The sequence below is a fragment of the Notolepis coatsorum genome, assembly GCF_963971535.1.
Source record: "Notolepis coatsorum genome assembly, chromosome: 3".
Lineage (NCBI taxonomy): Eukaryota > Metazoa > Chordata > Actinopteri > Aulopiformes > Paralepididae > Notolepis > Notolepis coatsorum.
This window is the reverse complement of record NC_140167.1, coordinates 99,007,084-99,033,488: the sequence shown is the minus strand read 5'-3', so window position 1 is coordinate 99,033,488 and position 26,405 is coordinate 99,007,084. Positions and strand designations below refer to the sequence as shown.

Below are 26,405 nucleotides of genomic sequence, written 5' to 3'. Positions count from 1 at the left end.
TTGGTGTCTTTCTAGATCTGAGCAAAGCTTTTGACACTGTCAACCACAACATTCTCATCTCTAAACTCAATAGATATGGTGTTCAGGATACTGCCCTCAAGTGGTTCACTAACTACTTAGACAACAGAGAGCAGTTTGTGTCATCCAATGGATGCTCATCTGTCAAATCAAGGATCCTCTTTGGGGTTCCATAGGGTTCCATTCTGGGCCCTCTATTATATTTTATTTACATTAATGATTTGGGTATGTCCTGTAATACTCTACACTCATTATTATTCGCGGATGACACCAATCTCTTAGCTACTCATCATGACTTCAAGTCCCTGATTGTATGCATGAATGAGGAATTTAAAATAGTCTCTAACTGGTTTCAATGCAACCAGCTTACTCTAAATGTCAAAAAATTTAACTTCATGGTCTTCTGCAACAAAAATAAGTACTACCCTAAAGAAGAATCTAAAATATTAATTAATGGAAATGAAATTCTCCAAGTGCCTTGCACAAAATGTTTAGGAGTTACTATAGACGAAGGATTAAATTGGCATAATCACATTGACAATGTTTGCAAAAAGTCAATGATGATGCTTGGAATTTTGAGAAAGGTCTGCCCCATGATACATCCCTCTGCCCTTCTAACCTTGTATTATTGCTTTTTATTTCCTTACCTTAACTACTGTAATATAGTCTGGGCTGCAACATATCCATCATATCTCAACAAATTAGTCATAATCCAGAAGAGGTTCCTCAGGATAATGTCCCACTCTACCATATGAACCATCTGCACCTCTGTTCCACAAATATTCACTACTATCAATTGACAAACTTAATACCCTTCAAACATGCTCATTCATATTCAAGTTCATTAACAATAGGCAAGATCTTCCTGATACCTTTCACTCATATCCAACAAACCATAGCAATAAACTCCACTTACCTTTCTGTCGGACAACTAGCCATCAATTCAACATTAGCTCTAGTGGCCCCAAACCCTGGAACACTCTAAATTCAACATTGAGGTCAACAACCTCCTTATCCATATTCAAAAAACAATTAAAATCTCATTTAATTTCATCATAAATCACTGTCACATTAAGTTACTCCTGTGTCATCAGTGTTACATCTTCTGTTAGTATGACTGCTTGTTTCCTTTTCCTCATTATACCGTTAATATGCTATTCTCCTCTGTCTTTGCCCTCTTGTACAAAAAAAATAAAAATAACAATTATAATAATTGTTCTTGTTACTGACTCGTGTAAATGTGCCATGTTTTCGCATTAGTGTCTGCCTTATGTCTCTGATCCTGTTTTTATAGTTTATTTTGTAGTCCATGTTTACATGTAATTCGTCCATATTGTTTATGGACAACAATGGGAGTGTAACTCTGTACAAGCCCTTCGGGCTTCGTTCCCTCCTAGCACTGTTTTGTTTAAATAATGTGCTAAATAAATAAACTAAACTAAACACACAATTCTTTTAACGCCATTATTTTACTAGAGAGAGAGAAAGAGAGAGAGAGCTCCTTGGCCCTTGTGTGGGTGAATGTAACAAGTTCCTAACGTTTTCTTCCCCCTATTATGTCCTGCACACTTTATTCATTGTTTTCAATTATTATTTTCTTTTACGTTATTTTGTGCATCACTCTGTTTTGAATTTCATGCAAATTTGTAATGCATGAGGATCATCCTTTTGTGTTAAATGGGCGTGAAACCCCCCTGTCGACGCTTGATCTGCCCCGCCATTTCCCCCCGGAAATGCATGCGAGCCCTCGAGCTGGCAGTGACCTGACGCTCGGTAGAGATAAAACTCCTTCCCAGCCGACTGCATAAACGCCGTTATGCTGTTGGACAGATCAGGGCGCGCCGGCCCCTAAAAAAGGCTGTTTCAAATAAACACTTGAGAACATGCCCGGGGCCAGGCGCTGATATCGGTCCCGTAAGACCAAGCGCTGATATCGAACAGCGTTTAGGCTCGTAAGACCTGAGAACGGTGGCGGGCGAATTCTAATAAGAAAGAGCCACTAACACAACGTCTCTCCCCGCTATCTGGGTAAAACCGGGAGAAGACCGGTCCTCGCAAGGACACTGACATGGGGTTTACATACAGAGCCTGGGGAAAAAACCATCCGTCACAAATTCCGCTCACACAAGAGGGGAAGACGCCAGGTTTATCCCGGAGAGACCTCTCAATTGACAACGCGAGTTGGGACCTGCCACGCAGACCTCAACTCACGGACATATCTCTCGGGCCATATCTCTCCGCCCCCCTGTCCTCACCACCCGTCGTCAGCTTTCTAGCAAGGCTATAACATACCCAAAGGGGAGGGTTTATACATATGAGGCGAAACAAGGAGCGGCGCTACTAGCCATGCGATGATTTACAAATGAAATACATATGCAAGCGTGTGCTTGCTTCATTGCTTTGAACAACCAAACACAACAGCTAACCACCAGACTGTGGGGTCAGGGACTACGTCTGTTTAAAAGACGCGTCCACCCAAGACCCCACGGCTCCATTTCATAAGCAAAAACTTGCCACCCGCCATGTTTCACCACGTAAAGCAACAACATATACAGGGTGAAGAGAGGGGCAGTGCCCTTGGCCGTGTGCTGATGTACATTGCTTTGAAAAGCCAAACACACAATAGCAAAACACCAATCGTGAATTCAGGGTTTGTTTAAAAAACGCGTTCGCATGAATCCCGTGGCTCTCTTCACAAACAAGAAATGCTGCCAGCCAAGATAAAGAAAAGATAGCGGGCCGGGGGCCCCATTGTTTATTTCGTACGAGGCATACCCAAAATACATAGTGAAGGATCACACACTTGTTACAACAAAACTCGCCACTCCTTAGAGGGACTTTTTATTTAAAAACGTAGTATTTTGAGGGGGGGGGGGGAGAATAGGGGGTTAGATGAAAAGACAGGAGAGAGAGCTTTTGCTTTGTTCTTTCCTTTTTAGGTGAAGAGGAGTTTTAACAGGGAAGAGGGGCAGAGGGAGGGGGAACACACCCAAGGAGCGCTCATTTTATACCACCTCCTCGTCACACGCACAGTCAGAACTTCAACAATTGATATAACACTTCCAAGGAGTGGTTTATACCCCCCCCCCAACCAACCTCACATGAGCGAAGAAACATACGGGGTGAACCGGAGAGTGTCTCCAGCCGTGTGTGGTTTTCCCAAGCGACCCATACGTGAGAACATGGCCATATGCACGCGCCACTGTTTAGAAAAACCACAACACAAAGCTAGCCACCAACCGCGAGCCCTAGGCCAGCTGCTCCATTCACAAGCAAGAATTGCCCTGTTGCACTCCACGTTCAAGGTACAGTATACACAAACACATTCAGTGAAATGTTTACACGCTGCTTCAATAAATCAAATCAAATCAAATCAAATGTATTTGTAAGGCCCGACAACACACGTTAATGTCCCCATGGGCCGGACACGTCTTCTTTATACAAGTCAAGAAGAAACATAACAATAAGTCAAGAACAAAACAAGAACACCATAAGGTCCAATTCTTTTTGAATAAATGCAAATAAATGAATGAATGCAAACACTCCCAGACATACCCCACGCGAAGGTAAGGAAAAACTCACTAAAACCCAAATCAATAAAAATCCGCCCCTCCTAAGAGTGTCTCTTTATTGAACGAAGCGGTGCTTGCTTCAGCACCGCTCTTAACGGCGGGAGCAAGCAGGCGGAGAACTTGTGCCGCAATCGTCTGCCATCAGACAGACCGTGCCCGTGTTTGGGGTCCGTTTGATCTCTCACAAGTGAGGGGCGCTCAACGCACCACACTCTGCGCCGTTTGCCACCGGGGCGAATGGCAGAGGTTGGGAGGAGGGAGTGCTGGTGGAGCTGCCAGACCACTCGCCACAGTCGCTCACCACCGAATGGCGGGAGCGAGCAGAAGCAAAGAGCTTGCGCCGCAAGTCATCCTCCACCAAAGAGGCCGCGCCCGGGCTGGCCGGGGGTCTCCTGGAGGGGACGCCGGAGCCGGAGGGCCTCCTCACTGAAGAGGGGCACCCAACAGTCTCTGGGCGGTGCACAACCAGCTCCGCACACCGCCGGGGCTCACCCTCTCGCCACGAACATGGGACTAGGGAACCCCCGCGGCGCACAGAGGAGGTTGTGACGGAGAATCGCAGGTGGAGCCCAGAAAAATACTACCCAGGTCCGGGTGGTGATACCATTCTTGGGATCCAAAAAATAGCAACCACAAAAACGAACTAAGCTAAATCCCACTTGTTTGCCGTGTGCGTATAGCGAGCACTTCCTGAAGTGAAAGAAACGGGAAAGCGGAAGTACGGTCACACCCCTCGCTTATATGCATATAGGCAGACAGGGGCGTGGCCAGACCAGTGTAAAGTGCATGTAGCGGAATCTTTCAAAGTAACGAGGTAATATCCCATAGAGCAGAACGCAAAGCAAGGAAAGAAATATTCTACACGTTATTTTCGTGATTATATCTCACGGGTCGAACAAACCTGAACGTTATTGCCTTTACGGCCCTTAATCTTTCCTGCCATCTGGACGTGGCCCTAAGCCCTGAACTGTTGTCCTGTTTTGGACAACAGTTGCTCTAATGCAGTGTTTCTCAACTGGTGGGTCGCGACCCAAAAGTGGGTTGCGGGCAGTGTTGGGAAAGTTCACTTTCTACATGAACTAGTTCAGTTCACAGTTCACATTTTTTTTAATGAACTAGTTCAGTTCATAGTTCATAATTCAAAATGTTTAACTAAAGTTGATGGTTTTAAAAATGAACTAATCCTCCAGTTCATCTATGCCATCATCCACACCATAAGAAAGCAAAAACAAAATAAAAATAAAAACAAGCAAAAAGGAAAGCAAAACCAAGACAGGCACTGTACAGTATTGCACTTGCCTCGAGCCCATTCACATGTAGACATGCATATATTTATTTTTTTCTATCCTAGGTCTGGGGCATTGGGCTTTTAGAAGGATCCAAGACATTTCAGCAGGAAAATAGTCTAATAGTGGGGCCCACACCTCCTGAAAGGAAGCGTCGTTGCCTCTATGCATTGCAAGGAATCTTTCATGGGGTAGCACACCGAAGATCTCTCTATACCACATTTGTATAGATGGAGGCTTATCCTTAATCCAGTTTATCAGAATGCATTTCCAGGCTGAAAGTAGAAGTTTATCAAATAGTTTGAATTGTAAGGGTGTCAAATAAATTTCCTTTGATGGGAGTCCGAGTAAGAAAGCTCCCCGGATCCTTCTTTATTTTCACCTTGGAAATGTCGCTTAACTCACGTGCCACTTGGCCCCAGAACCTGGATAAACACTTACATTCCCAAAAGTAGTGATAGTAGGTACCCAGATCTGTTTGACATTTCGAACATAAAGGAGATATTGAACGGCCCATTTCGTTAGTTCTTTTTTCAATACGTTGCTGCAAGCTATTATTTGTAAAAATTATTGAACCACAGACAGCAATCGGAATACTGGCATTTCCATAACGCTTTTCTGCCGCCCATTCAGTCCACACTAGTAGCAGCTGCAGCTTTCATCTCTACAGTATATTTTCAAAAACATGAGGAAAAACATTGCTTGAATTGTCTTTATTATGAAAACAAAAACAGGACGTTTGCTTATTCTCAATGTGCCGTTTAAGGCTTGCTGTCGTCGATGTACGGACTTGCTCCTTCAAACCGGGTGGACAAAGTTTACAGACAAAAACGTTAGATTTTTTCCGTCTGAGTCAGTACTGACTTTAACGTTAAACTCTTTTAAATGCTCATACGCCGACGTCGTAGAGGTAGAGTCTGACTCTGAGCGAGTGCTGCTGCTGCTCTCGGCTTCTGCTCGCCGATTCCGCGGTTCCGGTCTGGTCTGTTTGTTGTGAGGAGTCTGATGACGTAGCCAGGGGGTAACAGGCGCACTTTTGAACGCAGCTATACAGCGCTGAGAATGAACGCGTTCTCAATTACGTTCATTTAGCGGATGTACAGTACGTTCAGTTCACGTTCGCCCAAAATACGAACGCGTTCATGAACGATCATTCATTGAACGCGTTCAGGTACATCACTGGTCGCGGGGCCATTTTGAGTCGGTAGTGGATGTGTGATTTTTTTTGCACTACCTATCTTTGTGAAAGTGGCTTCTCAGCTCTGGTCCAGCTGAAGACAAAGCAGAGGAACAGATTGGACATTGAGCATGACCTCAGAGTTGCTTTGTCTACCATCACCCCAGACTTTGAGACTCTTGTCAGGAGCAAACAACATCCCCAGTTATCCCATTAGTTCCCTGGGATGTTAAGCTAAGAAGTCTGCTAAGAAGGATATATTATTTATTATTATTATTGTTATTTTATTTCATTGTGTTTTTAGCCCTAGTTGCACTTTTGTTGCAACCCCAGTTATCCCATTAGTTCCCCCAAACTTACTGTAGGTCTGTTATGTTAAGCTAAGAAATCTGCTAAGAAGCATAATTATTTATTATTATTATTTTATTTCATTGGGTTTTTAGCCCTATTTGCACTTTTGTTGCAACCCCAGTTATCCCATTAGTTCCCCCAAACGTAGGTCTGTTATGTTAAGCTAAGAAATCTGCTAAGAAGCATATTATCTATTATTATTTTATTTCATTGGGTTTTTAGCCCTAGTTGCACTTTTGTTGCACCTTTTTGTGTTTATTTCATGTTTTTAACAGTGCATGAAAGATTGTGTATTACTGCAAAAATCTTTTTTTAAATAAATCATAGTGGTTAAAAAATTTGGGTCGCGACTTAATGACTAAGGAAAATGTTGGGTCCAGAGGCTAGACCAGTTGAGAACCACTGCTCTAATGGATATTAAAGAAAAGGTTTCTCTTATAACCACACTCTATCCTCCGTGAGTCTACATGTTTACACTGTAGTTGAGTAATGGAGGGTGTGATATTGTTAGAAGAGAGCCAGTCAGACCATACTATTCAAAAGCTATGCTAAATTTTTTTATTTAGTACACCTATTTTCAGCCAGCCAGCTAACAGTCCAAGTAACAATGTTAGCTATTTTCTGTACACATGTTGTGTGGGCGACGATGTAAAATACGTACATGTGACGTAGCTAGCTTTTAATACGGACTGTATTGATCTATTTGTAATGTGAAATACATCTCGGCCCGGTATCGGGCCGATCAGGCTTATTAAGGGGTTTTAAAAATGTATGTCATCTATAAATAAATAACTTGGTTCTAATTATATGATTCTGTTGAGCTTAACTAGCTAGCTACTGACACTGATGGTACACAAATTGGCAAGCTATACCCGTATAACTTAGCTAACGTTGGCTAGCTATACCCGTATAACTTTCCCTCTCCCTAGGTCTCAAGGCCGCTCCTACCGCTGCCTCAAACTGCCTCCCTGAAGCCTGTCTTGCCGTGTCAACTCTACTTTTTTCAAAGGAATCAACCCCCTACTCAAACCCACTCGATATGGATCTAATAAGCTAATAATTCTTCAAGGAAGCAGGATACGGCTGATCCGATCTGCCCGCTTGGAACATTTCAATCTGGATTTTCTATTGACAGTTGGGGAAAATGGAATGCCGTATGTCTTTTTCCTCTTGAGATTGAAGATGTGGAGGATATCTGGATCCTCGCATTCACGCTGATCGGTTTGGGAGCGATCGTCATCTGGGACTGGTTTTGTTTAAAAAGAATTCGGAAGGACATAAATCCTTTGGCAATGGCATTAGCCAGGATTGAAGTCTCCCACATTGAACTGCTGCGTATCAAGCAGATGAACAACTGAGACCAACAGTCATGCTGGGTATCGCGCAGGAGATTCAGACCATGATAAAACGTGTTTAAAGTCAAATCGGGGCATCTTTCTTGGGAAGCCTGGGGAAGCTGTTTTAGAGCCTAACCCCACCTCTACCTGCTGCAACTGTGGTTCAGGACCTTAATTCTTTCCTCCCTCCCTCCTGCCGAGGCGCAGATGCATTTCAGTGCTGGCTGCAGCAGACTATACATACGCTGTCTCAGACATACTGTAGTCGACATGTGTCAACAAATGTACATGCCTGTTTGAATTTTTGTTGTACTATTATTACTGTAAAAATGTAATGATTGTGAAATTATTGTTTAATGAGACTATGAGCTGTATGTGTATGTCATTGAATTTCCCTGTGAGGGATTAATCAAATATATCCATATCCTTTTAACTTAGCTAACGTTAGGGGCTATTACAAAAACAATAGTCAGAGTCTGCACCTTCCGAGTCTGAATGCAGTCAAGGCTCGAGTCCAAGTCAGAGTCACGAGTCCTGAAAATCAGAACTCTGACTCGAGTACTACAACACTGTATGTATGTATGTGTGTGTGTGTTGTGTGTGTGTGTGTATGCAGTGGTGCAGTCGTAATATGGGAACTGCCCAAACGCCACGTGCACGCGCACGCGCATACATGTTCCCTCGGTTGCGCACAGAACAGATGATTATTATGCATAAATGTTTTAAATGTAATTGTAGTTACAATTTCTTTAATTGAATTAACTTAAACTAGAAAAGTAAATACAAACTAAATTAACAATGTAACTTAGAGTTAGTTTACAGAAGGACAGTTTCCTTCAGAGACTGAAGCACAACTTAATGTCTCATCCTTCCAGTCGGGACCACAGATCAAGCAACCCCCCACCAATTGGTACAGGGCTTGTATTCTGGTTTGGCTCTTCTCGTTGTTATGCTATCGGTATCCTATTATTATGCAAAGTCTAGGTGATAAGTGCGGCCGGGTACTTGCCGCACGGCGCGACGAGTCCAGTGACAATTGTGAATGCATTTTTGTGTGCGCGCATGCACATCCGCGCGCACTTCTGCCTCAGTGATCTACTACAACGGCGTGTAACCGCGTGTGTGCACGACTGCATCGCTGTGTGTATGTACATATATATATATGCATGGGATGTTTTCTCCTATAACGTAATAATAGGATTCTCTCTCTCTCTCTCTCTCTCTCTCTCTCTCTCTCTCTCTCTCTCTCTCTCTCTCTCTCTCTCTCTCTCTCTCTCTCTCTCTCTCTCTCTCTCTCCAGTAAGCAGAGAGAACAGTGGTGGTGTCAGCCCTTCCAGACCCACACCTGCATCAAACCCAGTGAGAAACTAACAGTAGAATTTGTAATGCCGACAAACTAGGCAAAAGAGCCCCACTTGGTTTGTTGCATTTTCCTTGTTTTGGTTTGACGTGTGTTGGACATGAGGAGAGAGGAGATGTTGCTACTGCTGGCTACACCTCAGGTTCTGCAAAGAGAGCTCTGGAGAAATTCAATATAAAAAGTTATTAAACCCCAACCCACACATCAGACCAAAACAAAAAATTTAAACAAAGTGGAATGCCTAGTGGGGATCTATTCTATTTAATAACATCCACTTAAACCTAGCCTGACACGTCAAACCCATGGAATGCTACACAAGCTAGCTCTCCCTTGGGTCTGAAACGGACACTGAGAAACAAGGGACCTTGACGCACATGCATCCAACATGCATTAATTCACACACACACACGCACGCACGCACGCACGCACGCACGCACGCACGCACGCACACACACACACACACACACACACCCTCATGCGAACATGCCAGGAGGACACATTTGTGAACCAACCAACCAACCATCCAGCAGATCAAGCTATAGAGCTGAGAGCTAACCAAGTTCTATGAATTCTGGTGACGCTCAGCGTCAGTCTGCACTAACCTCACTTTGCGCACAAAAATTCCACAATGTACCTTTACGTACCAACATTCGTCTGGCCACACCCCTATCCGCTTACCTTCATAAGCAGGTGTGTGGTCACCTACTCGCCTCCTTCCCAAACTTTCACCACAAGGCGAGATCAAGGGCCGCAGCGCCGTCCTGACGCTGAGCGTCACCAGAATTCATAGAACTTGGTTATATACATAACCTTACGTTCTATTTCATTCTGGCCTCCGCTCAGCGTCAGTCTGCACAAGAGGAGCTGAGCGGAAGCCAGAAGCTCGACAAATGTACCCCGCTGAGGCCCCCCACAACCATCAGACCGGGGAGGACCGAGCCCCCCGACCCTCCCTAATGGAGGGATACCCTCCCTATTGGAGGACGGGAGGGAGACGGATCCGACCGTGCGAAGAGGAACTCAAGCAACTCAACGCACAGGGTGAGCACACCGCGGCTTGACCCCACGACTACGCACACGCACAACCCGCATGCCACCAGGGAACGAACGGAAGGAACAACCCTCGTTACTTCCCCCAAAATCACGGGGTCAAGAGCGAACTCAACCCCGTGGCAAGGCCGTAGCAGCGGAGCACGAAGGAAGACCCAGACCCACTGAAGGGACTGGATCCCCGGGAAAACGGGGGCCCGGAGAGGTCAATGACGCCAGGCATCAAGACCCCACCAGGCGGTCACTTAGTGACACCACCCCCCACATCGCCAGCGTATTTTCGGACAGGGCCCATCCAAGAGCGGGCCCTTTCCCCCCATTAGTACGCCGCCTGGCACACTGACCCTGCAACACAGGCAGTCAGCATGGCCGTAAAGCACTCAAAAGGTTAACCAACGGAAGCAGGCAGCGCACCGGGGAAAACCAGGCAGCAGGCTGTAGACCCGAGCCTGGAGCACTGCGGACGAGACAGGCGCCAAAGGGGTCAACTGAAAACAGCACCCCGGCGGAAGGGGCGTATGCTGGCATTGTTGCGCACCATGACGAAGCCTCCATCAAAAAAAACCCACCCAGAGGGGTCGAGGCAGAGAAGACTGACACGATTGGCAGACGTCATGAACAGGGGCACACTCAACCGGGTAACCCGGGAGTTGACTCTGCTCCAACACACCAGGGAATCAACCACCCTCTCGGTACACAGACGGTGGTTGTTCCTATAACCCCTCAAGGAAAAACTCCAAAACACACCTGCGGGCATACACCAGCTATACCGCAGTACAAGTGTTTCAGTTTCCAAAAAAGGGTTATCCCAGGCCTACGGTTTCAACGAAACATTACTTCGGACCGGGCCCGGCGGCTCGGGAAGCACACAGGGTTACCAGAGGAGGTCCAGAAGACCACCCCAACAGCCCCCTCTTCGCCATGCGTGAGAGAGGAGCGAAAGAAAGGAGAACCAGTCCCTTATGATAGTGCCAGGTACAATGTGTACCCAACAAAGGGTCTCCATAACGCCTAACCCTGTGACACCCGGGCCGACCCGGCATTTTTCCCCCCGAAAAAAGCACAAGTCCCTCAGAGTACCAGAATAGCAGATCTGCGTCCCCGGCGGACAACGGGTTAACTGACCTGGACCAGCGCGACCAGAACCAGTCCCGTGCCCTAACCACGCCGACATGCCCACTCCAGGAGAGGGGGTAGGTATGCGTGTCGATCTAAAACATGAAAAGAGGGCGCCACCCAGACGGTCCCATTCGTACCGCGCTCAGTGGCCCACCCCAAGGGCGTGAGACCCCTCTAACTATGTTCTGATCTATTCCGAAACACCCCGAGCCAGCACTATGTATGCGTCGAGACCCAACACATCAATGGATAGTCTAACCAGACACCAACATTGGTCCTTCAAGTCGCCTGGGAGAACGACAAGAAGTTTGTCGTGCTTCATATTCTCCACTCTTTTTTATTATTAAAAAAGAAAGAAACACCGACTGACATGAATCCCACGTGACGCTGCAGAGGGTAAAAATTGTTTACATTTTTACATCCCTTCACCCTCACCACAGAGGAGAGACGGGACTCGTCAGAGAGACTTCCCACGTGAGCCATAGATTGAAAAGTCACGGTAACATTGAGTCATGTGACCAACCGACGCAAGTTACACGTATATCGAGCGTAGTAGAACAGTAAGTTCTTACGCTCTGCCCCGACAACTTGACAACAACAGACCCTACATATGGGTCTAAAACTCACGGAAGACTCAACCGCCTGTGATAGGTGCGGAGTCTGGGAAACCCCCCCCCCCCCGTGCCAAGCTGCCTAACAGCTTGGCCCTGACCGAATGAAAAGAGAGTCCAATAACCCCCTGACCAATCAGAAGAGGGAAGGAGGGGTTTATCCGGTACCCCCTCGCAAGCCCAACCCTTGCATATGACAACAACAACAGCCATATGATACCTTCAGTAGCAATGCTAATGAACAGCGCAAGCTAATTCAATGCACGCTAGCCACAGACACCTCTGTGAACAGGGTTTATAGCAAGGCCAAGTTGTGTATGTGTGAACCCGACACCCGTATCTATGGTGTAAGACACAGAAAATCTGATAGAGAGAGAGAGCGGCTGAGCCGCGGTACGTTTTCATACGAGCATTACAGAGCACACAACTAACCTCTACCTTTATGTGAAGATTCAGGTCGAGGCAGAAAAAAAACGTTTTCAACCGAGTGTAGGCTGCAGGCCTTGCTTAAGCTCTAACATGAATGTAACGTCTAGCCCTCCTATCAAACCCATACTAGCGAAAGATTCACACGTTGCCTCCCCATTTAGTCCCTTTAGGAGGGACTCTTTATTTCTTTCAACAAAATCATAGTAGGGCCGGGAAGGGAACAGGGGGGGACCACAGAGGAAAAAAGTCAATTAGTTTTAGCGACGCCTGCCACGCGCCGCTCGGGATTTGCCACCCCGTGGAGCCCCAGAGGGACGGTAAACGATCGGCGGCTGGTGACGACGATCCCTACCGTCACCTCCGGGCGTAGATGGGCCGGCTGCAGTGGCGGAGGCGCCCTCTCTCCTCCTGGCCTTCTTCGCGGAAGGTCCAGCAGTGGCAGTGGTAGCAGCGGCGGCCACGGCGGAGGAACCTCGACGATGCAGCGGCCGTCTGACTCCACCGGCAACATCGGGCGGGGGGAAATGAGGCTGGAGCACGGAGCGCTCCTCCTGCATCTCCCTGCAGGTTGAGGTCATCAGCTGCAGTCCGACCCGAATAGTCCAGCATCGGAGAGGGGTGCCGTCAGAAGTGGAGTCCTCTTCTTCTCCGGCACACGCGCCTGCTCCAGCCAAAGGTGGCGCTGGATTAGAGTGGCCAGGGCACGCACTTTCCCAGCGGCTATAGCCTGCGGCTGAATCAGATGCAGGATGGCTCCTGCCGCCTGGGCGAGCTGATCATGCTGTAAATCAGTCAGCTCCGTGCCGCCCGTCAGTATTCCGGACATGAATCTCGCCAGCTGCGCGATGTTGGAAGTGGCAGCCAGAGATTGCGTCGCGGAGATAAATGACTGGTCACTCCAGTAAGCCAACCGCCTCGCCGGTTTCCCTTGAGGAACCGGCTTCCGTAACGGCTCCCACACCACCTCAGGACAAAGGAGCGCCGCCATCGGCCTATCAAGCCGAGGCACGCCCTCCTTCATGCCTTCTACCAAACCCACCACCCTTGTGACTTGCACGTAGGCGGTAGTAAGGCCCATGATGTGGGAGACCACCTGTCCCTGACGGATGTAGGCCTCCATTGAAGAGAAAAATGGGCAGACAACGTCCACCCCTCTCACCGGGCGACGTTGCCATAGATGACCTATGAGATCGTCAGGGATAGGAACAGGCAGTGGCTGCGGCAGCGGCATTCCGTTTGCGACTGCCGCCGCCGCCATGAGCTCGGGGAACAAAGCATGCAGTTCCCCCTGCATACTTTCCCCCTCCGAGCCCGCGTCCCTCACATGCAGCATACTACTGGTTAAGGAGCCACATTCTGATGTGGCTGATAGCAGGGCATCCCGCCGCCGAGTCGGAGGTTCTAACCCAACATCTGCAGACGAGGAACCCCAAGGAGACATCTCACCCCCCTCCAGTGTTACCTGGATGGGCGGGAGACATGTCTCCACCGGGCCTTCGAACAAGAACCCGTCCGCCTCTATCATGTAGTCCTCTGTTTCCATCGGCCATGTAGAGTCAGACGCATCCTCATCCGGCTCCAGCAACTCACCAAAACCAGGCCGTTCGTGTCTGCAAGCCACCATCTTGCGACGGGAGCGAGCTGACGCAAAAAGTTTGCGTCTCAAATCCCCCGCAACCAAAGGCGCCGGCCCCCTACAGCGGACGACTCCCCGGAAGCAGAGGAACCAGAGCCAGAACCAGGCCATCCCACAGGAGACGGCGCTGGTGCACCAGCTCCTTGGAGAGGCAAACTACCCATCGGACGCCTACCGGGCGTGGCTGCCGACCACGAGAGAAGCCTCAACCCCGCTCCAAGACGTACGACAGAGGCGGCAATGGAGAACCGCTGGTGAAGGGTGGCGTTGTGAGCACGACCCTCAGAGGTAAACATTATGACTTAGCTTTTTTCTTTTTAAATATATGAGAGAAGAAAAAAGCAAGAAAAAATTTAAACATGTATAAAACTTTCTTCAACTAAACAACCTCGTCAAGTGTGGGTATCTACCGAAGGCACTTCCTTGTGGTGAAAGTGAAGAAGGAGGCGAGTAGGTGACCACACACCTGCTTATGAAGGTAAGCGGATAGGGGTGTGGCCAGACGAATGTTGGTACGTAAAGGTACATTGTGGAATTTTTTATTCAGTGCATGTGCACAAAGTGAGGTTAGTGACTGACGCTGAGCGGAGGCCAGAATGAAATAGAATTGTGGTGGTGTGTTGGTACTTTCATTCCTGGTGCTGTCATCTCATTATACAGCATAGTTTCAACTTGACAAAATAATCATTCTAAATGGACCCAAGTGTGTTTCCTGTTGCAGTGTTTGCTGATATCAACAGCTGACTCTGGTCCAAGCTGTTCACCGTAGCAAACGCAATTCCACTGAAACGCTCCATGAATGTGAATATCACATAAAGTCTTATCCTTTAACCAACCTCTCCTTTTCGGTCTGCTCCGCTGGCCTACAGTGACCCATGATGGTGGGTGAAACAGCAGTAACATACAGTAGTAACACACAGTAGTAACATCAGTAACATACAGTAGTGACAGTATACAGTAGTAACAGTAGTAACATACAGTAGTAATAATAGTAATATACAGTAGTAACACACAGTAGTAACATCAGTAGCATACAGTAGTGACAGAATACAGTAGTAACAGCAGTAACATACAGTAGTAACAGCAGTAACATACAGTAGTAACAGCAGTAACATACAGTAGTAACACACAGTAGTAACATCAGTAACATACAGTAGTAACAGAATACAGTAGTAACAGCAGTAACATACACTAGTAACAATAGTAACATACAGTAGTGACATTATACAGTAGTAACAATAGTAACATATAGTAGTGACACTAGTAACAATAGTAACACACAGTAGTGGCAGTATACACTAGTAACAATAGTAACATACAGTAGTGACAGTATACAGTAGTAACAATAGTAACATACAGTAGTGACAGTATACACTAGTAACAATAGTAACATACAGTAGTGACAGTAGTAACAATAGTAACACACAGTAGTGACAGTATACACTAGTAACAATAGTAACATACAGTAGTGACAGTATACAGTAGTAACAATAGTAACATACAGTAGTGACAGTATACAGTAGTAACAATAGTAACACACAGTAGTGACAGTATACAGTAGTAACAATAGTAACATACAGTAGTGACAGTATACACTAGTAACAATAGTAACATACAGTAGTGACAGTATACAGTAGTAACAATAGTAACATACAGTAGTGACAGTATACAGTAGTAACAATAGTAACATACAGTAGTGACAGTAGTAACAATAGTAACATACAGTAGTGACAGTATACACTAGTAACAATAGTAACATACAGTAGTGACAGTAGTAACAATAGTAACACACAGTAGTGACAGTATACAGTAGTAACAATAGTAACATAGAGTAGTGACAGTATACACTAGTAACAATAGTAACATACAGTAGTGACAGTATACAGTAGTAACAATAGTAACATACAGTAGTGACAGTATACAGTAGTAACAACAGTAACATACAGTAGTGACAGTATACAGTAGTAACAATAGTAACATACAGTAGTGACAGTATACAGTAGTAACAACAGTAACATACAGTAGTGACAGTATACAGTAGTAACAATAGTAACATACAGTAGTGACAGTATACACTAGTAACAATAGTAACATACAGTAGTGACAGTATACACTAGTAACAATAGTAACATACAGTAGTGACAGTAGTAACAATAGTAACATACAGTAGTGACAGTATACAGTAGTAACAATAGTAACATACAGTAGTGACAGTATACAGTAGTAACAATAGTAACATACAGTAGTGATAGTATACACTAGTAACAATAGTAACATACAGTAGTGACAGTAGTAACAATAGTAACATACAGTAGTGACAGTATACAGTAGTAACAATAGTAACATACAGTAGTGACAGTATACAATAGTAACAATAGTAACATACAGTAGTGACAGTAGTAACAATAGTAACATACAGTAGTGACAGTATACAGTAGTAACAATAGTAACATACAGTAGTGACAGTATACAGTAGTAACAATAGTAACATACAGTAGTGACAGTATACAGTAGTAACAATAGTAACATACAGTAGTGACAGTATACAGTAGTAACAATAGTAACATACAGTAGTGACAGTATACAGTAGTAACAATAGTAACATACAGTAGTGACAGTAGTAACAATAGTAACATACAGTAGTGACAGTATACACTAGTAACAATAGTAACATAGAGTAGTGACAGTATACAGTAGTAACAATAGTAACATACAGTAGTGACAGTATACAGTAGTAACAATAGTAACATACAGTAGTGACAGTATACACTAGTAACAATAGTAACATACAGTAGTGACATTATACAGTAGTAACAATAGTAACATACAGTAGTGACAGTAGTAACAATAGTAACATACAGTAGTGACAGTATACACTAGTAACAATAGTAACATACAGTAGTGACAGTATACACTAGTAACAATAGTAACATACAGTAGTGACAGTATACAGTAGTAACAATAGTAACATACAGTAGTGACAGTATACACTAGTAACAATAGTAACATACAGTAGTGACAGTATACACTAGTAACAATAGTAACATACAGTAGTGACAGTATACAGTAGTAACAATAGTAACACACAGTAGTGACAGTAGTAACAATAGTAACATACAGTAGTGACAGTATACACTAGTAACAATAGTAACATACAGTAGTGACAGTAGTAACAATAGTAACATACAGTAGTGACAGTATACAGTAGTAACAACAGTAACATACAGTAGTGACAGTATACACTAGTAACAATAGTAACATACAGTAGTGACAGTAGTAACAATAGTAACATACAGTAGTGACAGTATACACTAGTAACAATAGTAACATACAGTAGTGACAGTATACACTAGTAACAATAGTAACATACAGTAGTGACAGTATACACTAGTAACAATAGTAACATACAGTAGTGACAGTATACACTAGTAACAATAGTAACATACAGTAGTGACAGTATACACTAGTAACAATAGTAACATACAGTAGTGACAGTAGTAACAATAGTAACATACAGTAGTGACAGTAGTAACAATAGTAACACACAGTAGTGACAGTATACAGTAGTAACAATAGTAACATACAGTAGTGACAGTATACACTAGTAACAATAGTAACATACAGTAGTGACAGTATACACTAGTAACAATAGTAACATACAGTAGTGACAGTAGTAACAATAGTAACATACAGTAGTGACAGTAGTAACAATAGTAACACACAGTAGTGACAGTATACAGTAGTAACAATAGTAACATACAGTAGTGACAGTATACACTAGTAACAATAGTAACATACAGTAGTGACAGTATACACTAGTAACAATAGTAACATACAGTAGTGACAGTATACAGTAGTAACAATAGTAACATACAGTAGTGACAGTATACAGTAGTAACAATAGTAACATACAGTAGTGACAGTATACAGTAGTAACAATAGTAACATACAGTAGTGACAGTAGTAACAATAGTAACATACAGTAGTGACAGTATACACTAGTAACAATAGTAACATAGAGTAGTGACAGTATACAGTAGTAACAATAGTAACATACAGTAGTGACAGTATACAGTAGTAACAATAGTAACATACAGTAGTGACAGTATACACTAGTAACAATAGTAACATACAGTAGTGACAGTATACAGTAGTAACAATAGTAACATACAGTAGTGACAGTAGTAACAATAGTAACATACAGTAGTGACAGTATACACTAGTAACAATAGTAACATACAGTAGTGACAGTATACACTAGTAACAATAGTAACATACAGTAGTGACAGTATACAGTAGTAACAATAGTAACATACAGTAGTGACAGTATACACTAGTAACAATAGTAACATACAGTAGTGACAGTATACACTAGTAACAATAGTAACATACAGTAGTGACAGTATACAGTAGTAACAATAGTAACACACAGTAGTGACAGTAGTAACAATAGTAACATACAGTAGTGACAGTATACACTAGTAACAATAGTAACATACAGTAGTGACAGTAGTAACAATAGTAACATACAGTAGTGACAGTATACAGTAGTAACAACAGTAACATACAGTAGTGACAGTAGTAACAATAGTAACATACAGTAGTGACAGTATACAGTAGTAACAATAGTAACATACAGTAGTGACAGTATACAGTAGTAACAATAGTAACATACAGTAGTGACAGTAGTAACAATAGTAACATACAGTAGTGACAGTATACAGTAGTAACAACAGTAACATACAGTAGTGACAGTATACACTAGTAACAATAGTAACATACAGTAGTGACAGTAGTAACAATAGTAACATACAGTAGTGACAGTATACACTAGTAACAATAGTAACATACAGTAGTGACAGTATACACTAGTAACAATAGTAACATACAGTAGTGACAGTAGTAACAATAGTAACATACAGTAGTGACAGTATACAGTAGTAACAACAGTAACATACAGTAGTGACAGTATACACTAGTAACAATAGTAACATACAGTAGTGACAGTAGTAACAATAGTAACATACAGTAGTGACAGTATACACTAGTAACAATAGTAACATACAGTAGTGACAGTATACACTAGTAACAATAGTAACATACAGTAGTGACAGTATACACTAGTAACAATAGTAACATACAGTAGTGACAGTATACACTAGTAACAATAGTAACATACAGTAGTGACAGTATACACTAGTAACAATAGTAACATACAGTAGTGACAGTAGTAACAATAGTAACATACAGTAGTGACAGTAGTAACAATAGTAACACACAGTAGTGACAGTATACAGTAGTAACAATAGTAACATACAGTAGTGACAGTATACACTAGTAACAATAGTAACATACAGTAGTGACAGTATACACTAGTAACAATAGTAACATACAGTAGTGACAGTAGTAACAATAGTAACATACAGTAGTGACAGTAGTAACAATAGTAACACACAGTAGTGACAGTATACAGTAGTAACAATAGTAACATACAGTAGTGACAGTATACACTAGTAACAATAGTAACATACAGTAGTGACAGTATACACTAGTAACAATAGTAACATACAGTAGTGACAGTATACAGTAGTAACAATAGTAACATACAGTAGTGACAGTATACAGTAGTAACAATAGTAACATACAGTAGTGACAGTATACAGTAGTAACAATAGTAACATACAGTAGTGACAGTAGTAACAATAGTAACATACAGTAGTGACAGTATACACTAGTAACAATAGTAACATAGAGTAGTGACAGTATACAGTAGTAACAATAGTAACATACAGTAGTGACAGTATACAGTAGTAACAATAGTAACATACAGTAGTGACAGTATACACTAGTAACAATAGTAACATACAGTAGTGACAGTATACAGTAGTAACAATAGTAACATACAGTAGTGACAGTAGTAACAATAGTAACATACAGTAGTGACAGTATACACTAGTAACAATAGTAACATACAGTAGTGACAGTATACACTAGTAACAATAGTAACATACAGTAGTGACAGTATACAGTAGTAACAATAGTAACATACAGTAGTGACAGTATACACTAGTAACAATAGTAACATACAGTAGTGACAGTATACACTAGTAACAATAGTAACATACAGTAGTGACAGTATACAGTAGTAACAATAGTAACACACAGTAGTGACAGTAGTAACAATAGTAACATACAGTAGTGACAGTATACACTAGTAACAATAGTAACATACAGTAGTGACAGTAGTAACAATAGTAACATACAGTAGTGACAGTATACAGTAGTAACAACAGTAACATACAGTAGTGACAGTAGTAACAATAGTAACATACAGTAGTGACAGTATACAGTAGTAACAATAGTAACATACAGTAGTGACAGTATACAGTAGTAACAATAGTAACATACAGTAGTGACAGTAGTAACAATAGTAACATACAGTAGTGACAGTATACAGTAGTAACAACAGTAACATACAGTAGTGACAGTATACACTAGTAACAATAGTAACATACAGTAGTGACAGTAGTAACAATAGTAACATACAGTAGTGACAGTATACACTAGTAACAATAGTAACATACAGTAGTGACACTATACACTAGTAACAATAGTAACATACAGTAGTGACAGTATACACTAGTAACAATAGTAACATACAGTAGTGACAGTATACGCTAGTAACAATAGTAACATACAGTAGTGACAGTAGTAACAATAGTAACATACAGTAGTGACAGTAGTAACAATAGTAACATACAGTAGTGACAGTATACACTAGTAACAATAGTAACATACAGTAGTGACAGTATACACTAGTAACAATAGTAACATACAGTAGTGACAGTATACAGTAGTAACAATAGTAACATACAGTAGTGACAGTAGTAACAATAGTAACATACAGTAGTGACAGTATACACTAGTAACAATAGTAACATACAGTAGTGACAGTATACAGTAGTAACAATAGTAACATACAGTAGTGACAGTATACACTAGTAACAATAGTAACATACAGTAGTGACAGTATACAGTAGTAACAATAGTAACATACAGTAGTGACAGTATACAGTAGTAACAATAGTAACATACAGTAGTGACAGTATACAGTAGTAACAATAGTAACATACAGTAGTGACAGTATACAGTAGTAACAATAGTAACATACAGTAGTGACAGTATACAGTAGTAACAATAGTAACACACAGTAGTGACAGTATACAGTAGTAACAATAGTAACATACAGTAGTGACAGTATACACTAGTAACAATAGTAACATACAGTAGTGACAGTATACAGTAGTAACAATAGTAACATACAGTAGTGACAGTATACAGTAGTAACAATAGTAACATACAGTAGTGACAGTATACACTAGTAACAATAGTAACATACAGTAGTGACAGTATACACTAGTAACAATAGTAACATACAGTAGTGACAGTATACACTAGTAACAATAGTAACATACAGTAGTGACAGTATACAGTAGTAACAATAGTAACACACAGTAGTGACAGTATACACTAGTAACAATAGTAACATACAGTAGTGACAGTATACAGTATTAACAATAGTAACATACAGTAGTGACAGTATACACTAGTAACAATAGTAACATACAGTAGTGACAGTATACAGTAGTAACAATAGTAACATACAGTATACAGTATTAACAATAGTAACATACAGTAGTGACAGTATACATTAGTAACAATAGTAACATACAGTAGTGACAGTATACAGTAGTAACAATAGTAACATACAGTAGTGACAGTATACATTAGTAACAATAGTAACATACAGTAGTGACAGTATACACTAGTAACAATAGTAACATACAGTAGTGACAGTATACAGTAGTAACAATAGTAACATACAGTATACAGTATTAACAATAGTAACATACAGTAGTGACAGTATACAGTAGTAACAATAGTAACATACAGTATACAGTATTAACAATAGTAACATACAGTAGTGACAGTATACAGTAGTAACAATAGTAACATACAGTAGTGACAGTATACACTAGTAACAATAGTAACATACAGTAGTGACAGTATACAGTAGTAACAATAGTAACATACAGTAGTGACAGTATACAGTAGTAACAATAGTAACATACAGTAGTGACAGTATACACTAGTAACAATAGTAACATACAGTAGTGACAGTATACACTAGTAACAATAGTAACATACAGTAGTGACAGTATACACTAGTAACAATAGTAACATACAGTAGTGACAGTATACAGTAGTAACAATAGTAACACACAGTAGTGACAGTATACACTAGTAACAATAGTAACATACAGTAGTGACAGTATACAGTATTAACAATAGTAACATACAGTAGTGACAGTATACACTAGTAACAATAGTAACATACAGTAGTGACAGTATACAGTAGTAACAATAGTAACATACAGTATACAGTATTAACAATAGTAACATACAGTAGTGACAGTATACATTAGTAACAATAGTAACATACAGTAGTGCCAGTATACAGTAGTAACAATAGTAACATACAGTAGTGACAGTATACATTAGTAACAATAGTAACATACAGTAGTGACAGTATACACTAGTAACAATAGTAACATACAGTAGTGACAGTATACAGTAGTAACAATAGTAACATACAGTATACAGTATTAACAATAGTAACATACAGTAGTGACAGTAGTAACAATAGTAACATACAGTAGTGACAGTATACAGTAGTAACAATAGTAACATACAGTAGTGACAGTATACAGTAGTAACAATAGTAACACACAGTAGTGACAGTATACAGTAGTAACAATAGTAACATACAGTAGTGGCAGTATACAGTAGTAACAATAGTAACATACAGTAGTGACAGTATACAGTAGTAACAATAGTAACATACAGTAGTGACAGTAGTAACAATAGTAACACACAGTAGTGACAGTATACAGTAGTAACAATAGTAACATACAGTAGTGACAGTATACAGTAGTAACAATAGTAACATACAGTAGTGGCAGTATACAGTAGTAACAATAGTAACATACAGTAGTGACAGTATACAGTAGTAACAATAGTAACATACAGTAGTGACAGTAGTAACAATAGTAACACACAGTAGTGACAGTATACAGTAGTAACAATAGTAACATACAGTAGTGACAGTATACAGTAGTAACAATAGTAACATACAGTAGTGACAGTAGTAACAATAGTAACATACAGTAGTGACAGTATACAGTAGTAACAATAGTAACATACAGTAGTGACAGTAGTAACAATAGTAACACACAGTAGTGACAGTATACACTAGTAACAATAGTAGCATACAGTAGTGACAGTATACAGTAGTAACAATAGTAACATACAGTAGTGACAGTATACAGTAGTAACAATAGTAACATACAGTAGTGACAGTATACACTAGTAACAATAGTAGCATACAGTAGTGACAGTATACAGTAGTAACAATAGTAACATACAGTAGTGACAGTATACACTAGTAACAATAGTAGCATACAGTAGTGACAGTATACAGTAGTAACAATAGTAACATACAGTAGTGACAGTATACAGTAGTAACAATAGTAACATACAGTAGTGACAGTATACAGTAGTAACAATAGTAACATACAGTAGTGACAGTATACAGTAGTAACACTAGTAACATACAGTAGTGACAGTATACAGTAGTAACAATAGTAACATACAGTAGTGACAGTATACAGTAGTAACAATAGTAACATACAGTAGTGACAGTAGTAACAATAGTAACAATAGTAACATACAGTAGTGACAGTATACAGTAGTAACAATAGTAACATACAGTAGTGACAGTATACAGTAGTAACAATAGTAACATACAGTAGTGACAGTATACAGTAGTAACAATAGTAACATACAGTAGTGACAGTATACAGTAGTAACAATAGTAACATACAGTAGTGACAGTATACACTAGTAACAATAGTAACATACAGTAGTGACAGTATACACTAGTAACAATAGTAACATACAGTAGTGACAGTAGTAACAATAGTAACATACAGTAGTGACACACTAGTAACAATAGTAACATACAGTAGTGACAGTATACACTAGTAACAATAGTAACATACAGTAGTGACAGTATACAGTAGTAACAATAGTAACATACAGTAGTGACAGTATACACTAGTAACAATAGTAACATACAGTAGTGACAGTATACACTAGTAACAATAGTAACATACAGTAGTGACAGTATACAGTAGTAACAATAGTAACACACAGTAGTGACAGTAGTAACAATAGTAACATACAGTAGTGACAGTATACACTAGTAACAATAGTAACATACAGTAGTGACAGTAGTAACAATAGTAACATACAGTAGTGACAGTATACAGTAGTAACAACAGTAACATACAGTAGTGACAGTATACACTAGTAACAATAGTAACATACAGTAGTGACAGTAGTAACAATAGTAACATACAGTAGTGACAGTATATACTAGTAACAATAGTAACATACAGTAGTGACAGTATACACTAGTAACAATAGTAACATACAGTAGTGACAGTATACACTAGTAACAATAGTAACATACAGTAGTGACAGTATACACTAGTAACAATAGTAACATACAGTAGTGACAGTATACACTAGTAACAATAGTAACATACAGTAGTGACAGTAGTAACAATAGTAACATACAGTAGTGACAGGAGTAACAATAGTAACACACAGTAGTGACAGTATACAGTAGTAACAATAGTAACATACAGTAGTGACAGTATACACTAGTAACAATAGTAACATACAGTAGTGACAGTATACACTAGTAACAATAGTAACATACAGTAGTGACAGTAGTAACAATATTAACATACAGTAGTGACAGTAGTAACAATAGTAACACACAGTAGTTACAGTATACAGTAGTAACAATAGTAACATACAGTAGTGACAGTATACACTAGTAACAATAGTAACATACAGTAGTGACAGTATACACTAGTAACAATAGTAACATACAGTAGTGACAGTATACAGTAGTAACAATAGTAACATACAGTAGTGACAGTATACAGTAGTAACAATAGTAACATACAGTAGTGACAGTATACAGTAGTAACAATAGTAACATACAGTAGTGACAGTAGTAACAATAGTAACATACAGTAGTGACAGTATACACTAGTAACAATAGTAACATAGAGTAGTGACAGTATACAGTAGTAACAATAGTAACATACAGTAGTGACAGTATACAGTAGTAACAATAGTAACATACAGTAGTGACAGTATACACTAGTAACAATAGTAACATACAGTAGTGACAGTATACAGTAGTAACAATAGTAACATACAGTAGTGACAGTAGTAACAATAGTAACATACAGTAGTGACAGTATACACTAGTAACAATAGTAACATACAGTAGTGACAGTATACACTAGTAACAATAGTAACATACAGTAGTGACAGTATACAGTAGTAACAATAGTAACATACAGTAGTGACAGTATACACTAGTAACAATAGTAACATACAGTAGTGACAGTATACACTAGTAACAATAGTAACATACAGTAGTGACAGTATACAGTAGTAACAATAGTAACACACAGTAGTGACAGTAGTAACAATAGTAACATACAGTAGTGACAGTATACACTAGTAACAATAGTAACATACAGTAGTGACAGTAGTAACAATAGTAACATACAGTAGTGACAGTATACAGTAGTAACAACAGTAACATACAGTAGTGACAGTAGTAACAATAGTAACATACAGTAGTGACAGTATACATAGTAACAATAGTAACATACAGTAGTGACAGTATACAGTAGTAACAATAGTAACATACAGTAGTGACAGTAGTAACAATAGTAACATACAGTAGTGACAGTATACAGTAGTAACAACAGTAACATACAGTAGTGACAGTATACACTAGTAACAATAGTAACATACAGTAGTGACAGTAGTAACAATAGTAACATACAGTAGTGACAGTATACACTAGTAACAATAGTAACATACAGTAGTGACAGTATACACTAGTAACAATAGTAACATACAGTAGTGACAGTATACACTAGTAACAATAGTAACATACAGTAGTGACAGTATACACTAGTAACAATAGTAACATACAGTAGTGACAGTAGTAACAATAGTAACATACAGTAGTGACAGTAGTAACAATAGTAACATACAGTAGTGACAGTATACACTAGTAACAATAGTAACATACAGTAGTGACAGTATACACTAGTAACAATAGTAACATACAGTAGTGACAGTATACAGTAGTAACAATAGTAACATACAGTAGTGACAGTAGTAACAATAGTAACATACAGTAGTGACAGTATACACTAGTAACAATAGTAACATACAGTAGTGACAGTATACAGTAGTAACAATAGTAACATACAGTAGTGACAGTATACACTAGTAACA

The 26,405-nt window shown here is 40.7% G+C and overlaps 1 protein-coding gene across 1 annotated transcript in view; it reads left to right on the top strand.

The window, feature by feature from the left end:
- The window catches only part of mpp4a (MAGUK p55 scaffold protein 4a), a gene marked incomplete at both ends in the record, with an annotated part of 60,109 nt that extends 45,419 nt beyond the window's left edge, over positions 1-14,690 (top strand). Inside the window, 2 exons of the mRNA XM_084311317.1 lie at positions 9,042-9,100; positions 14,668-14,690. Coding sequence (XP_084167443.1) covers positions 9,042-9,100; positions 14,668-14,690 — 82 coding nt within the window. The remainder of the gene's footprint in view (positions 1-9,041; positions 9,101-14,667) is intronic.
- Positions 14,691-26,405: the final 11,715 nt, after the last annotated feature.